Source organism: Xiphophorus hellerii, chromosome 18, assembly GCF_003331165.1.
Source record: "Xiphophorus hellerii strain 12219 chromosome 18, Xiphophorus_hellerii-4.1, whole genome shotgun sequence".
Taxonomy (NCBI): domain Eukaryota; kingdom Metazoa; phylum Chordata; class Actinopteri; order Cyprinodontiformes; family Poeciliidae; genus Xiphophorus; species Xiphophorus hellerii.
The window spans coordinates 19,167,531-19,185,493 of record NC_045689.1 but is presented as its reverse complement, the minus strand read 5'-3'; the positions used below and the strand labels follow the sequence as shown (position 1 = coordinate 19,185,493).

The 17,963-nt window shown below is 37.1% G+C and overlaps 1 protein-coding gene across 1 annotated transcript; it reads left to right on the top strand.

The window, feature by feature from the left end:
- The first annotated feature begins 3,675 nt into the window (after positions 1–3,675).
- Positions 3,676–16,407, top strand: naalad2 (N-acetylated alpha-linked acidic dipeptidase 2). Its single transcript, XM_032545092.1, has 20 exons — positions 3,676–3,900; positions 5,313–5,424; positions 5,638–5,824; positions 8,626–8,727; positions 8,810–8,935; positions 9,071–9,151; positions 9,313–9,418; positions 10,129–10,222; positions 10,364–10,459; positions 10,884–10,969; positions 11,294–11,413; positions 11,496–11,578; positions 11,654–11,717; positions 11,801–11,868; positions 12,711–12,802; positions 14,058–14,148; positions 14,496–14,760; positions 14,891–14,972; positions 15,112–15,204; positions 15,996–16,407. Exons 1-20 carry the CDS (start codon positions 3,819–3,821, stop codon positions 16,183–16,185), a joined length of 2,220 nt encoding a protein of 739 aa, XP_032400983.1. The 5' UTR covers positions 3,676–3,818; the 3' UTR covers positions 16,186–16,407.
- The last annotated feature ends 1,556 nt before the right edge of the window (positions 16,408–17,963 follow it).

Here is a 17,963-nt window from a genome sequence, read left to right as displayed (position 1 = left end):
CTAAAAAAAAACTTCCAGCGGTTGAAACCCCACACTACCGCCTCTGTACTTGCATCATAATCTCAGTTTATCTTTCTGCACGACTGACGTACAGAAGCCTGAACAATAAAGATTAGAAAATTAAAATGACAAACTACTAAATTCAGAAACTGACAAAGTTAATCAGCAGGCAGAACAATGAACATCGCTTCATTGCTCCTCGCCTCTTCTTTCCGCCACGAGAGGGAGCCACAGACCAAAATGTCTAAGTGAAGCTTTTTTTTTTTTAGGTTTAGTTAAAAGTGGCTTGTGCATTGTGTTTCGTTTTTGTTAATGTTTTCATTGTTAAATATACCTACTTAATTTCAAACACACATTATTAACGGAGGGCCCATGTTCGGGACCTCCAACTAGCAGGGCCCCTTACTGGTTGGGGACACCGGGTAGTTTCCTACTATGTGGTAAATCCGCTTCTGCCTATTGGTAGCTTAAAAAGCAACTCCCTGAGTGGATGAGATACAGAGACAACACTATGGATAACAATTGCTATTGCATCATAAATCAGAACACAATAAAGATATTTATTTATTCATTTATTTATTTACATTTTTGGCCATGTAAACATGCATCATTTACATGAAGTCCATATTGATTTGGGGCTCTTAAAATCATTCATTTTGAGGGGGAGGAGTGGCTGACCAAGTAAAACATTTTAGATACAGGCTCAAATTTATACACTGACCCCCATTAATATTTGGTGAAATGTGTTTTGGTTTGTTGCAAAAAGAACCACAAACTCTTTGTATCTATCAATGACGCCATGCTGGATATTTGGCCATGCTTTTTTATTATTTAGCAGGTATAGTTTACTTCAGTTGTATTTGCTTCCAGGTGGTAACCTGGCATTATGTAATCCAGATATTTGTAAAATATGCACAGTCATATAGCAATTTAAAAACATGCAAAAAAAAAATAAAATAAAATAATGTGCCTGTTTTGTTGTCTTATTTTTTGGTGGGGAGGTGAGGTGATTCGATGCATTCAACCTTCCATTTGGAGTAGGGAACAAACTGTTCCTGCTCTGATGGATCATAGAGAAAAGTGTCTAGAACAGGATAGACCACAATGTTTCCTCCTCGTCTTAAAGTCCTTGAGACATGCATCCTGTAGGGAAGACAGGTAGCAACGTTTATGAGATTAGGATCGTTGTCCGGTGAGAAAAGACAGGTGTGTCAAAACGTCTAGCTGCTGATAGGTTAGGTGAAGTTGAATAATACTATATAGGTAATTCTTTATCTTCATTGTTCCACCGCCTTTCCAACAACACTTACAATATTACACAGCTGAATCTTTTCCTGACCATTAAACTATATCTTCTGCAGACATTTGACTTGTCCATGTGACCATCTAAACTCTAATTGAGCTTGAAGACTTGAGTATAAAAGTAGGAGCTTCTTTCTTGTAAGAAGTTGTAATAATATGTCATCTTGCCTTTCCATCAGACGGTTTTTGTCCAAAACTGCCCTGATTTGGGAAATCGCTCCCAGGTGAATCCAGAGTTTCTCCACAGAAGGTAAAGGGTTGAAGCATTAGATCAACAAATGAACAACCAGTTACATTTCTGACAATGGAAGGACAAGGATTTGGACAAGGTCACCAGCCAGCGTGAAGAGGAAGAGGAGTGAGGTTGTGATGAAGGAATAAATAATGATTTGTGACCCACAACAAGATGCTGATGGAGTTCTTTTCACTCTACTCCTCATTCTTTAACCCCATTGACTAAATTATCTCAGGACAAAGAAGGAAAGCAGGAATATTGCACTGTAATTTCTACAGCACTGCATGTACGAATTTCCTTAAGGAGATTGTCTTATATTCTCCTTTTTATTATTCTTTATTTAATCAGGTAAACCCCGTTGAGATCTAGATCTCACTTTCAAGAGGGACCAAATTTTTTACCTAACTTGTTTTTTCCTTTGTCCTCTGCAGTATTGTCTGTTCCTTTCTGTATCACAATGACATGCGATACATTGTAATGTGCCAACAAATTACAATGAAAGAGTGTATATGAATCTTGTCTAGTCTCTTTCCATTGAGCTCCCACAATTATAGTTTACAATACTTGTCATCAAAACTTTAGAAAAGGTTTACAACAGAAAATCCCTGAAGAGTATAGTTATATTGACAGCATGATAAAACATGTTGTCAATATGTAATATAATATCTTAGCCATACACAATGAAACAAGAACTTATCACTCTGATGGCACTGACATGTTCATTAACTATTAAGGATTTTGAGGAAAAGACTGGCTTTTGTAGGTAATCAATGTTTTGCTGAATTGTACAGATTGTTTTGAGAAATGCATTTGCTGCTTTGCAAATGTCAAGGATTATTCAAGAAATGCACCAAAGTGACTGTGAAAAACTCTGAAGGGGCCTTCAAGAGACCATTCTTTTGAAATCATGCATGTTTTCCCATTCAGAGACAGTCTGATCATTACTCCCTGGTTTTAAAGCTAAGTAGTGATTGTTTTCCCAGATTGCTGTGGAAAACCAGGATGTGTCTGCAGAAATCTGATCACAGGGACAGTATTTGAGTTACAGATTAGGAAGGATCCTTACTGAGCACATGTGCTTTTTTACGCTTCAGTCGCATGGTATTTTAAAATACCTGTGTTTATAGTGATTATACAAATTCTTGGAAAGATAAAGTGAGTAATTTCACCATGACAGACTGTCATCCTGTTATGTTTTACTACGTGCATACAAACATAAGCTGTGACTTCACACACTCTGGAAACTGTCCTTGAAAGTACTAGCTACCTGAGTGTAAATAGTCAATTGCTGTATTTCCAACAATAGCAAAGGGTTGGCTCAAAAACCGTTGTAGTAGAATAAAATCAGCCATTTACACAATGTAAAGGAGGGGTTTCAATAAAAGCCTCAGATAAGAAGCACCCAGAGGACAAGTATAGCTGTGACCTGTGTTGACTTCCTGCATTCCTGAGAGCAGAGGCTCAATTCACGCTCCAGTCCATCAGATGAAAGGGAGATCCTTCACGGCACACAGCTGTTCGGAGACCCAGGAGAGGCCGTAGCAGAACAATGGAGTACATGTGCTGCAGTGTGGGAAACCAAGACTGTCCCACTCTGACAGCAGCTTACAGGAGTGGACCAACATAAATCTTCAAGTGAACCCAAACAGAAATTGCTGCAAACCAAGTTCTCATTGCTAGTGAGGCTGTCTTTAAATATGAAAATTACTATTTTTCCAGAAATACTAAAACTAAATTTTGGTGGGTTTTTTATCCATTTTAAAATCAAGTTTTTTGTATTGTCTAAGCCTTAAAATACATTTATTCTGGCTTTTTATTTTTTTTTATTAATTTATTTTTTTACCTATGGTCTTCTCTGCAGCTTTGTGAACTTTACAAAGTTAGTTCTGCAGCACTTCCTCAACAGGAACATCAGTCAAGTTAATCTTGTCGGGAGTCTCCCCTCCCCTTCCCTAATTTGAAAGTATTGCATGTCCTGATATTAGAAAGCCTCTTCAAAGTGGCCCTCTGTGCTCATAATGACAAATACTGAGTCAGCACATGAATGGCCAAGGTGCACATTAAATGCCCTGACAAAGAACAGCACTAATGAGCTCCCTCTCCCAACTTCTCTTTCACCGCCTCTAGCAGACAGACTTTCAGCTCCTCCCTGCTCGCTTTGCCTCACTCCATCTCACTCTGCCTTTCTCCCACTGTGCACTTCTAAGCAAATTACGCTCTTTATCTGAGCCTGTGCAGAGCCAGTACTGTGTGGATCTCTGGGACCTAGAGCTGCTTGGAAATGAAGCGGGAGAGCAGGTTGGTTCGTTGGATCTGGTGGACTGTGGTTGTGACAGCTTTGTTCCTGTTGGGCTTCTGCATTGGTGAGACACAGAAACACAGCCTAACACAAAGTGTATGTTTGGGGCTGTTTGCTTTTGACTCAAATGTCGCAGTATTATGGAGACATTTAGCTTAATCACATGTTTTTTGCTCAGTAACCACTGTAATTGCATTAACAATCTTGAGTCGAGGAGGTTATATTTTGTGCAGGATTTGTGATGCTGTTTAGCCTCAGTGTGACTGTCACCACTTTGACTCATTCAATATCTTGGCACTAACAGCAGGGTAACACTCACTGCCTATAACCACAGCTGTGTTAAAAATATAAGGCTGGCTAAGGCTGGTAATTCTCCACAGCAGATAAGTGTTTTTGACCAACATCCATGTGACCATCCCCCACTTTGAAGGATTGAGCAACTTAACTCCAAATGAAACAGAAGCAACCTCAAACAATGAATCACTGTAGCTTTGTAGCATTCTTTGGAAAGATACTAACAGCGTTACCTGTAGCAGTGTTGTATATGTCAGATATCAAACATAAAGATTAAACTCAAAGCAAGCTTGAGCTTATTTAAGTTAGGACTGCAGAGCAGCAAACTGCTGCAGGAAGTTAGAAAAGTAGCAATGGTGGCATTGTTTATGATCTATTTATTGAATTTTTTACTTTGTCCTTTGCCATTATCTATTTCACTGTATTGCTTCTGTACTTTTTAATATGTGTTCACTGAAAAATTAACTTTAATGCTAGCAACAATTAGCCAAGCTACCAGTGTTTGAAGTGTCCACTGGAAGATAAAAACCTGAAAGAGACAGATCTTTGCTAGAACCATACTAAAGGTGGTATTTTAAGCTTCCCCACATTGCAAAAAATACTTGCACAGTGGTATATGCGGTTAACCTCAAATTGCTCTTACTAGTAACAAATTTAAAGGTAGCCTAATCATCTAAACATCTTTCTTCTGAAGAGATATAACATAAATGTTTTTGGAATGATGCCGCCAGTATTTTTGATTTGAATCTGACCGAGAACCTGAGGGGGAAGCTGAATATAAGGGTGATGGGAAAAAGGCTTAATGAACGTCAAAAACCTGGAGTACATTACAAACAAATATATTGTCAAACTAGCAGTGGAAACATGGAAAAAATTAACAAAACTATAAGAAGATTGATCATTGAACTCTTAATAAATATTTTACCATTGATTATTGACAAGGGTATAAATAATCTTTATGACCTATTAAAATCAAAGTAAAGCAGAAGTTTTTAGTTTGATACTTTTAATTTTTTTTGTTTCCTTTTGAGATGGGAGGATCTGAATAATTTGGACCTTATCTTTCACTGTTTTACTGTTATCTTCAAAGTAGGGATTTATAAGAAATAATTATTTATCTACATGAGAACTGCTAATTTTTCAAACATCCCGACTGTATGCTTTGTACATTTTGTGTTTTAGGATGGTTCTCAAAGCCTTCAAAGGCAACTACGAACAACCACAAGACCTCAAGCAAATACCTGGTGGAGTTTTTGGATGAAATGCAGTCAGACCTGATCAGAGACCATCTCCGGTAAACAAAAGAACCAATTTCAAACGAGGCTTTTCAAAAGTGCCTCTGCACCTAAAAAATTAAAGGAATGCGTTGGCTTCCAATTTCGTTCCATCTTGCACAGTACCAACAGGCAGAGAAAGACACAACTTTTGAATTTCAAAATCAGACATAAAAGAACAGCTGACACAAGCCTTAAGACCACGAGTGTCACAGTAACTGTCCTCTTTACAGGAAATTCACCCGTCTCCCCCATCTGGCTGGAACGGAGCAGAACCTTAAATACGCAGAGGAGATCATGAAGGAGTGGCAGGACTTTGGATTGGACTCAGTGGAGATGGTGCCCTATGACATCCTGTTGTCCTATCCCAATAAATCAGAGCCAAACTACATCTCCATAGTGGATCACAATGGGAAAGAGGTAAGGAAGCTGCCAGCAAGATGTGCAGCAAGACTGACTTGTATAGCAGAAGACTGCATTTGTTTTCTTGCATTTTGCATTCATAATAACCTTCCCCATGTCTGGCGCTCACATTTACAAACTAATTTGACAGCATTCCTTGTGCATGACTGGAAAACATTTAGTGAAACAAACCTAATTTACTGTTTTTAGCACTGTGAAGGAAGATTCTCCACAATCACTTCATTTATCCCAGTACGGTGAAAAGATGTAGATTTTCTCACAAATTTCAATGACAAGGCTAATTCAGTCCACAAACTACCTCAGGGTGTGTTTGTGAAGAGCATGTGGGGATCACATACCACTCCAGGCAGTTTCTCCTCCTTCCCTCTGCAAGTTTTCGCTCAGGTTCAAGGTCCTTTTATAGTTTCACTGTGAGATAAACCTCTGCTTGTGTCTTATGACACAGATAATGAAACAGCACAAAACCAACAAAGAACTGGGACTGGGACTAATCCATCCCAGCTGCGTACTGGGATGCATTAAGAAATTTTGACAAAATTCGGATTTACATTCAAGATAATTCAGTAATACTTTTCAGCTGACAAACGTCCAGCTGGACAACACGCAGGTCCACTTTTGATCACCATGTCTGGAGGCACAAAGCGAGAAAGTTTGATTTTATGGTAATAAAATCCCAAATGTGTGTGAGTCTCCACCAGCTCAGTAAAGGTGATGTGTGGTCACTGTTTTTTTTTTTGTATTTATTTTATTTTCATGATGATTTCAATGTATCAACACTAATTTAATAAGCTCTCGCAATTTACTGTGGTAGTTTTATATTTAATATTTTGTTCAAATTGTATGTTTTAGCTTATAAAAAGAGATGATACCAAAAGGAAGCAAGCCACAGGAAATCTAAATTGGACTTAGCTACAGTGCTGTAAAATTTGCTCTTAAATCTATATTTCTTTTAAAATGTAAATTTAAAGTGGCGTTTCATTTTGAAGGAAAAAAAACAAAAGTGATTTGCCTCTAAATCTAATAAAAGCAACAATTGTCACTAGGTGTTTCCCATAACATCAATGTGGAGTATTTTCAGCCCACTTTTCTTTGATAAATTATTTTAATTCAGCCACATTGGAAAATTTTCAAGTATAAAGTTTAAATTAATGCAAAGGCTTCTCAGCTTAATTTAAATACATTTTTACCAGGCCACTCCAAAATTTCGATTTCATTTATTTATTTTTCTTTGAGCAACTCAGATCCTGGTCCTGAAGCAGCAAAGCAGAAACACACCATCACACTATCAACATTTCACTTTAGTCAGTATGATTAGTCAGATTAATCACAGTTCATTTATGTTTTCACAACAGGAGTAATTACTTTTCCCCACTAATAACTGGAATCATTGTTTGTATTTACAAACAGTGTATAAAACTGTGAGTTCAGAACAGAAGGTTGCAACAGTTTGCAACCTTCAAGTCAGATGCAAATGAGACAAAATGGACAGTAAAATTCAGTTCATCTAACTCTCATGACCCAACAGCTGAACATGAAATTTGTTCCAAAAATATACCAGAGCTGATTGACTAATTGAACACAAGTGATGCTAAAAACACACAAGGGAAAAACACAAAGGCAGAGTAAAAATAAATCTGTGACACAGTGTAACAAAGTTAAAAAAAAATGCAACCACAAACCCAATAAACTTAAAGAATTTTGTCTAAATTAGTTAGTCTGCTACTTATCTATTGAAATGAGTAAATTAACAATTCTGTGTAAAAGCAAACTAAAATGAAGTTTTTTGATTATATATTTGTTATAAGTTGGATCTGCTGTTTAAAATATTTTTTCATTATTGCTATGTTAGTTGCTATTAACAAAATGGAGAGCCATAAAAAACGCAATATTTTAATTTGTGTATGTGGATCAAAGCACAAATATTTAGTGTCCTTTATTTGTTTCGGATAGTGGAGTTCAAAATGCATATTTACTTGGAGGCTATAAAGTTTATTGTACTGAGTCTTTTCAAATCAGACAACATAGTAAAGCAGGGCTGAAGCAATTAATTGGATTAATCGTGAGCAGTAATTAAGGCAAAACTGTAGAAAATATATATATATACATTTTGCATTTAAGATAAAACCCTTTTTTTGTCTGTATATATAATCTACATATGTTATTAGAAGTATTTTTAGCTGCAAATGCATCCTTTTCTACAAATGATCAAGTGTACACTAAAGGAATGCTATGTCATTGCATTTTAGGCAATCAAATTTATATTTTCTTATTTTCAAAAGTAAATGAATTATTTATTTGTATTTTTGGCATTGTATGAACTAAACTCAGTGTCTAGAATAAGATATCTGGAGTTGTTTTTATCTGATTACTTGACTGCGATTACTAATCATCAGAAAAGTTGACAACTAAGATAATATTTAACTGTAGCCCTGTTTATTATTATATTGTACCATGCTGCAATATATTGCATGAAATTGTGTAACATATTATGTAGTGTGTAGTGCTTTGTATCATATCGTGTCATATTATATTAGATTGTAATTGCATCAAAGTCAAAATGAGTTAAAAGCACACAATATGTTGCATCATATTGTGTTTGACCATGTTGCATCAGATTGTATTACTGTGTAACTGATGGTGTCGTATTCTTTACACGTTGGTTGTGTCAAATATCATTGTTTCGTGTCAAATCAAAAAATAATGATAATATGAAGCACAAGGAACTTCAAAAAGCTGGCAACAGATTCAATTATTTAGTTTAATGTCATTCTGGTCTCACTATGTCTTCGCTCTGTCAGGTTTTTAACACCAGCTTGGCTGAACCAGTTCCACACGGCTATGAGGACGTCTCCAACATTGTGCCTCCATACAGTGCTTACTCTCCCAAGGGACATCCAGAGGTGCATTCAGATCCACACATTCACGATGAAACAGAAAGCAGTGCAGCAAAATATGGTTCCTCTTTATTTCATGTCCCTTTAGGGAGATTTGGTGTACGTGAACTACGGCCGAACAGAGGACTTTTTCCAGTTAGAGAGAGAGATGAACATCAGTGTGACAGGGAAGATTGTAATAGTCAGATATGGGAAAATATTCAGAGGCAATAAGGTATTTAAAGATGTGATCTGAACTCGACGGACTTACATTACACTTTTATCTCCTGACATTTAATTTGCCTTGTCAGTTCTCATGACATGACCAACATTAATAAGCACTTTCTCTTGTGCTCATTCTGTCTCAAAGGTGAAGAATGCCATGTCAGCAGGAGCAAAGGGAGTCATTATGTTCTCTGATCCTGTTGATTATTGGGCTGCAGGAGTCAAGGTAACCTAATATAAAGTAAAAAAAACAACACATTCCTGGTTAAAAAAGTAAGAAATGTAGTATTCATTCTCTCGATCCCTTGTTATTTACCATCTGGGACATTGTGAGTGGTGGGAAATAGATAGAAGACAACTTCTGTCACTAACCGTGGCTTTGTACAGCCGTACCCTGACGGCTGGAACCTGCCTGGCGGAGGAGCTCAGAGAGGAAATGTTCTCAACCTGAATGGAGCAGGAGATCCCCTCACACCAGGATACCCGGCTAAAGGTGTGCTAAAAAAGGTTTCTATAGCCTGCATGAGTGCATAAAATGTTTAGCAAAAGTGTTGATGTCCCTTGAACTTTTCCATGGTTTGTCACAGTCACAGAGAAAGCCACAGGAATTTCAAACTCGCCGCACGCCAGTGGAATAACAGCACAGCACAACAAGTGCTGTTATTCCAAAGCACTTGTTATGCTGTGGAATAACAGGCATGTTATTCTACAGCTCACCTGTAGAATACACGGTCTGTTCAGATGTGACCTATTTGTGTTTTCTGAACTGCAAACAAAATTATTTAAGTGGTTGAAAAGTACAAAGCATAAACCTGAACCTGAACACAACACCTTCACCATAAAACGTGGGGGTGGCCACATTATGCTGTGGGGATCAGGTCATTATCAATAGGAATCTGGATTAAACCTTAAAAAAGGAATCCTGGGTAGAAAGCTTGGAGAGGACTTGAGGTTATAGCTGAGGTTTATCTTTTAGCAAGAGAGCTAGCCTGAACACAGGCAGAGCTACAGAAAAAGAGTTTAGATCAAAGCATATCCATGTGTTCAAATGGCTTAGCCATTCTTCAGCTAAATGAGCTGAAGAACGGAAAATCATAAAAACTTTCCTATCAATTTAAACTGACAAAATGAGAGAAAGTTACGGATGTATTAGCAAAGAAAAGTAGATAGGACAGCTTGTCACACTTATGTATTTCCATCCAGAATACACCTACAGGCTCAACCCGGAGGAAGGAGTCGGACTTCCCAAGATTCCAGTTCATCCAATCGGCTTCCACGATGCAATACATCTCTTAAAGTACATATTTTCTCTACTAGATGACGATGATGATATGTGTCCAAATCATCATCTCATATGCAAAGTACTGTTTGCATATTTGCTGTAGATATAGTAGTCTTTAATTTTTTATGTAAAACATTTACGATGTATTTGAAACAGAAACATGGGGGGACAGATTCCACCCAACAACTGGAAAGGAGCTCTGAATGTCTCCTATAAGACTGGACCGGGCTTCACGGAAGACTTCAAGAGTCAGTAAGTGTTCCTGATACTGAAGTTATCATTCAGCAATAAGATGATACTCACACTCCCTCATTTGTTAAAATCAACATCTCTTCTGTTAAACTGTCCGTCTGCCACTTCAGTTCGGTCTTCACTCTGTTTTGATTTATTAGGTGCCTCACTCTGCCCTTTTTTTCTTGTTGCTCTGTTGCAAACCTGTGACCCTTTGGTGGCAAGCAGCCAGTGGAAGCACAATGATGCCTCCTGTGCCTCTTGTCTGTGACACACATTCGTTTTCACACATAACCCTGCATGGAAACACCATGCTGCACAGCAAACACTTAGAAACTAGAATAAATGTTTTCCTTGCAGCAGGCATTTAATGTTGAGCTAAATTTGACATTGGCTCCTTTTGGTGTTTATTTCTCATCTTTGTTTGGATCCTGTTTTGTTGCAGTAAGGTCCGAATGAACATCTACAGCAACAACCAGGTAACCAGGATCTACAACGTCATTGGAAAGATCAGAGGAGCTTTGGAGCCCGGTACTTATTTATTTAAAGTCAACTCATGAAACCTGCTGTCTATTATTATACATGGTTGCTACCAGAATAGTCTGATGCTTGCAAGCATAGACAGGGCAAGTTTTGTGTCAGGGTTACAAATCTATTATTAAAAAAATTACAAAGCGGTTTATTAAACTCACATCATTACATTCCTAAAAATAACGGCCTAAATCATATTTCGGCAAAAGTGAAAAACCAACCCCTTTTTGTTGTCGAAAGATGATTTAAGCAAAAAGAAAACCACTTTTGGCATTAAAGGCAATATACTTATAAGAAAGTGTGGTTTGAACTGCTACTGTACAGACAGACATGTGATCCTGGGAGGGCACCGTGACGCCTGGGTGTTTGGAGGAATCGACCCGATGTCTGGAGCAGCACTGGTTCATGAAACAGTGAGGAGTGCTGGCAAGCTGCTCAAAAAAGGTGCAACATCTCAAATGAGTAAAACGGATAATAACAAATTCAGCGATCAGCTTTTCGGCGTCTCTATCTGATCGTGGTGTAGGTTGGAGGCCGAGGAGGACTGTGATATTTGCCAGCTGGGATGCAGAAGAGTTTGGTCTTTTGGGATCGACAGAATGGGCCGAGGTAGCACAGAAGCAATCATGAATACAGGCTTATTGACACGTAGACGCACTGACTGAACTTCATCAATCCCAACAGGACAATGCCAGGCTGCTGCAGGAGAGAGCTGTGGCCTACATCAATGCAGACTCTGGCATAGAGGGTGAACAAAAAAGAGCATGACTCTGTTCTCTCAGTCAGAAATAGTCGATTTGATTGGTTTTAATTTGTCTTTTGAATTTCCAGGTATGTACACGCTGAGGGTTGACTGCACTCCGTCACTGCACACGTTAGTCTACGACCTCACCAAGCAGGTGAGCACAGCCTGTCTGATACATGTGGTTCTGTTAAGTGTTCACTTATGAGGTTCATAAATATCATATCCATCTTGGGTTTTTAATAATGCAACAATCATACATAAAGTTAAAAAAGGATCTCACACCATGTTGATGTGAAATCTGGTGGATTGTGGATCGTGACATTTTTCTTCCAGCAACTCTCAGTTTATTCATAATAACTTTAAGCCGTTTACTTATTTGTGAAGGAGACAGTTTGTGTCAGATGGACAGAGCTCGCAACACAAAAATGTATAAAACAGGGCAACGTTTCCAAATACACATTAAAGCTGGTTTTGGATTGAATAAAGCAGAATTACATTAAGCTTTTGAAAAAGTTCACATATTCAACCTACTGAAATTTAGAGACAAGTCTTAAAAACCAGATTCATTCAAAGAAAGCAAGAAAAACTTTCCATAAACTTTAAAAAAAGAAGAAAAACTTCAAATTTTTCCTCTTACCATTTCTGTTCTGTTGGTTTCAACTATGCAGTCACAAATATATTAGGACATTAGTGGCTAATAGGCTATTATCAAGCCACAGCTTGTTGAGGTTGTTTTAACCAGACATATAGAGAAACAGTTGAGTATTAGATTAAAAAAAGTAAAATTTTATGCTTTTAAAATGTATTGAAGTTGGTTGTTTAATGTCTAAGCCTTCAAAAAGGAACCGTTTCCATGGAATATTAAAATCAATAAACAGTAAGAGTCGTGATGGAAGTGTATAAGCTTTTTTCCAAAATCTGTTTAAATGTCCTATCTTCTTGTTTTGTTTTTTAAATCTTGTCCAGGTTTGATTCTCTGTCCACATTTCTGTGTAGATATCAAGTCCAGAGGAAGGAGAGGAGGGATTCTCTCTGTATGAGAGCTGGCATAAGAGGGACAACTGGACCAATGACCGTGATGCTCCCCGGTATAAAACCTTGTGATTTTATATGAATAACCACAAACTGTAATATACAAACAAGTTAAGAAGAAAAACTATTCTCTAAATGATGTTTACTGTATATGTTTGTCAACAAAAATAATCCAAAATCATGAATAATTAACCTAGAGGGATGTTGCTGAAGTGCTAAATGGGCACTAATTTCTCTCTACCTACTTTGAAATAGTATGGTTTAATGTGTTTCCTCCAAATCTTAAAACATTCATTTGTAACTATACATTTACAGTTTTCACAATGCAGCTTACATACCCAAACACTGTCCAGTAGCAAAGTAGAAGCGCAGCGGTAAATAATTGGTGTTTCCAACCACCAGTAACCAGTAAGAAAGTTCCACACTTACGCTGAGCGTATAAACAAATTGCAACATAAAATAGTGCCACCTACTGGTTCAATTAAGGTAAAAAACAAATGCTCCTATGTTTGTGTTGGCCTCTGCATGTGGATTTTATATGTTTCTCTAATATTATTTGCAGAAATGTTTATGCTTAAGGTTGTATAAAGACTTAGGCTGTGGCAAAATCAATTCAGATCATAGACTTTAAGTTTTTGTTTTTTAATATCATCAGTGTTTTGTGAACTATATGGTTTAGAGTTTTGATTCAAAGTTCCCAGCACTTCTTAAAACAGCAGATTTCAATTTTCTCCATTTCCTTCGGATCGCCTCACCCAGTCTCTTTGACAAAATGAAATGATGATGCAGTCATCACTACCTGACCACGTTAGCCTGGTCAGTAGTAACAATGATACTTTTTGTGTTTGACTTTTCTCATATATCCCTTTTTTTATTATTTTGTATTTTTTGAAAGTACTTTTAACCGATTCGTGAGTTCTTTTTTAGCCAAATAAAAAGATTTTGCTACTTGTTTTCCGAGAGTCGCTGACATGTGATTTGATTAAGTTTTAACCAGATGTCATAAGTCTTCACAGCTGTTATTGCACCAAAGACTGTTGTAAACGTCTGTGTTTTGAATGCTTCCAGATGGAGAAAAAATAATGTAATCTACATTAAGATCAACTGAAAAACAATGAAGTGTGATTATAAAAGAAAAGAAGTTAATGTGATGCCTTTTGCAAACTATTAAATTTATGTGATAACTTCTCAGATGAAAAATGGGCAACCATTTAAAATCTGTTGTCTATTCTTAGCTAATTATTTGGAAGGAAATATATGTAAATCCAAAAATCACTAAGTAAGTATGTCTTCCTTCCTGGTTTGATTTAGGATCAGTAAACTTGGGTCAGGCAGTGATTTTGAGGCCTATTTTATCCGGCTGGGAATCACGGCAGGCAGAGCCAGATACACCAAGAACAAGGTGAGACTCTTCAGAGTGCTAGATATGCACACATGTCCAACATATTCAATAATATTCCTTCACATTGGATATTTTAAATTTATAAAGTGTGAGCCTGTAGAGGTGTGCTTTGTTTGACTGACGTAGCGCTTTCTAATCCTTTCTTACTCTGCTGATGTTGCACTGAAAAATCTCTTTGACATGCCAACTTTAAAAAGTTAGCAAATTTCTAATAGTTAGTAATAATTAAGAAAAGCGTTGTACTACAGTTTGGCTCTGAGCTGAGTCTTGCTCATAAATGTAGGAGGTAATTATATTAAGAACTAACAGAAATGTTCTGTTCTCTGTATGTTTGTGTGTCCATTCAGAAAACAGAGCGATACAGTAGCTACCCTGTCTATCACAGTGTGTATGAAACCTTTGAGATAGTGGAGAAGTTTTACGACCCGACCTTTAGGAGGCTCCGGGCGGTGGCTCAGGTGAGAGGAGGTCTCATCTTCCTGTTGGCAGATTCCCAGGTGCTTCCTCTCGATGCTAATGAGTACGCAGACTCCCTGAGGAAGTACGCAGACAGCATCGCACATCTGGCACAGACACACACAGAACTAATGGAGACGTACAAAGTGTCATTCGGTGAGCTCATGTTCACCTTTACCTGTTGATTCTGTTTAGGCACTACTGCTGTTTAGGCATTACTGCTTGGTGACGTATTTTTGCAGCTGGAGTTAATTATTTTCTAAGGTTTTCTCTTTTTTTTCCCTAGAATCTCTGTTTTCTGCAGTGGAAAACTTTACGAATGCAGCCAAAGGTTTCCATGAGCGTCTGCAGACTCTCAACATAGAGGAGTAAGAGCTTGAACCTTTTACATCTGTGGTTAAACTGAAAATAACAGTAAATAACTGCTTGAATACTCTAATTTGTGCAAACATAGAAACTGTTGTTCCTTTCAACAGTGATTTCCAGTGCAGTGGTATTTTGTTTTAGTCCTTTACAGGTGCGAATCATGAATGACCAACTCATGTACCTTGAAAGAGCCTTCATCGACCCTCTTGGCTTGCCAGGCAGACCCTTTTACAGGTTAGTGCTCTTCATACTGTGATAACAGCTCTACAGAATAAATACAAGTCTTAATTACTCTGACAACTTATCACCACTGTACATGGTAACTGTTTTGGTTCTTTATATGAATGTTTGCTCCATTATTCCTTGTATCTACATTTTTCTGAGCAGAGAAGAGCCCAGGTTTAATCTGCCAGATAACGTTTTAGATGAGTGTGTCTGTCAGTAGGGATGAAAATCAGGACGCTGATTGTATGACGAAATGTTTGACATTTACAGAGAGGGCTTTAAAACTCAATTTTTCCAACATCATAGTTGAAAATTTTAAATCTAACACATTTATACTTACATATTATTATTTTTAATTTGACCTATTTCCATATAAATTTGATCTACAACAGACTTTGGCTCCAAAATTCAAATTTTATACACTTAAAAAACACTGAGTAGATCAACTTACCCGCCTTTTCAGGTGCAAAATTGATTTAGTCAGTTATTTCAGTAATTATCTTATATAATTCTTGTGCTACACTCAACAATTAAGTAATTTTAACTGTTGCTGCGTCCAAAGAAAACCCTCACATCATACATATTTCTTTAATGTTTTCTTTAGTTTGATGCTTAGCCTTTCATGAATTCATCCAAGGCCATACTACTTTATTTTGCTTTAGAGCTTTACAGAGGATGTCCAGCTTTTCTCCTGTTTAATTTCAGCATGTTTTCAAGGAATACACAAATATATTGTCTCATATCTCCTCTCCTTTAACACAATGCTGTCTTTTCTCCCCCATCTCTACTCTGTTTTTCAGGCATGTGATTTTCGCTCCCAGCAGCCATAACAAGTATGCAGGGGAGTCTTTTCCTGGGATATACGACGCACTGTTTGACATTGAGAACTCAGCTGACCCAGAGAAGGCCTGGCGGGAAGTTAAGCGGCAAATCAGCATAGCAGCATTCACAGTTCATGCTGCTGCCATGACTCTGACACCACCTGCATGAAAGCACAGTCTGAAGCACAGAAATCAGAGGATTGTAACATCACGATGTGATGAGACTATATTTTTATCTTCAACATACTTAGACTAATCAAGCTCTGCAGCTTATCAGGTCAGTTTTCCAGACCTTGGTGAGTGCAGTAAATGTGATCAAAAAGCAAATTTCTTTGTTTCTAATGAATGGTTTGTTACAAGAAACAACAATAAAAACACTGTAAACAACAAATTATTGATGTTTTTCTTTAACATAGAATAAGGAGAAATTTATGTGGCTTTTTAATATTTAAGTTTTATAGATTTACCCACTATAGCAATGACCCATGAATCAATGTATCATAAAAGCATTTATTTATATGTACTGTGAACACAAGCAGTTAATGTTGGTGGTGTAGGGAAGTTCTTTAAATTAATCAAAGGACCATTATCAAAGTGGTGCTATAAAATTTTTTAACCATTCCACTTCAAAGTCAAGTTCACAATCTTGCCTGAATAGACCAGCTGTGGGATCACTGTTGAACACACGAGGGCACAACCTTCATATTTCCAACACTGACACTTTCTAATAGTATGTCACCTGTGCAAAGAATGTTGGTAAATATCGACATGTTTATACATATCACCATTTATTTGTCTTCCTCAAAAGACATAGACAAAAAAGAATAAATTTTCTGTTCCTGTTCCACATTCGTGGAGAGGAAGTACTTCAATGCAAACATTGATATGCTCTATTTAACTGAAGCTATACTAATGAGCTGTGAAATTAAATGGGATTTAAAAAGTTATGACAAATTTATGGTTTATATTTATCACTATGTAATGTGACAATGTGCAACATGACACTTTATTTCAATGCTACTTTTGTTTGTCAGAAACACATGCCCAATTTTAAGTAGTTAAATGTTGGGTTTCAGTCTATATTCTCACTATCTGCTTTGTATGCCTATCATCTCAAAATTGTCAGAAGAACCTTAAATATCTAGGAAAAATTTCCCTCAAATACCAAGCGCATAATTACCTTGCTGAACACAGAGAAATATTACATGGAAAAGTACTAAACATAATAAGAAAATACTAGAAAAAAAACCTAAAAGTATTAATTACAGTGTATCATGACACTTCCTCCTAACTAGAATCTGTATTAGGTTTTATTCCTATGTGTAAAGCAACTTTTAATCCCATGAAAGGTGTAATATTTGCATGGGCTGTGGTGTTGTTGGCCTCAACATAGGTGAGTTCTGGTACAGTGTTTTGCATAAATACAAATATAATCTTACTTCCCTTTTTGTAAAAGACAAGTTCATAAATGTGAAACGTTCTTTCACACTTCACAGTTTCACCATTTAGGTACCAAAGGACACCTTCCTAAAATAATGGACTTTGGGGTAAAATGAATGTGCTTGAGTGGCCCATCCAGACCACTCAAGTGGTCTGATGGGCCGGTCTGACCACTCAGACCACTCAGACATCAACTTGAATATATTTAAGTTGATATTTAAGACTTAAATATCAACTAAGATCTTTGAACACATCTGAAAACGGCCGTGCACTGAAGCTTGACATTTTACATTTGAGAGTTTGAAACTGTAGGTTCTGAGGCTATAATTGTTGTTAAAATTTTATATCTCAACAAGAGCCAGGAGAGCTAAAAAAAAAATGTAAACATTACTCAAATATAAGGCATTAACTGGGACAAGAGGCTGCTTTATTACACAGGCGTACCTGCTTTCCATAATAGGACTGATCTTTGAAGAAAATGTAAATAGCTGTTTTCCATCTGAAAAA

Excerpts from the sequence above, each read along its gene's own strand:
- naalad2 (XM_032545092.1), top strand. The coding sequence starts at position 3,819 with ATGAAGCGGGAGAGCAGGTTGGTTCGTTGGATCTGGTGGACTGTGGTT. Across the intron at positions 10,460-10,883 it reads ACGGAAGACTTCAAGAGTCA|TAAGGTCCGAATGAACATCT; the intron begins GTAAGTGTTCCT and ends GTTTTGTTGCAG. Across the intron at positions 15,205-15,995 it reads CCAGGCAGACCCTTTTACAG|GCATGTGATTTTCGCTCCCA; the intron begins GTTAGTGCTCTT and ends TCTGTTTTTCAG.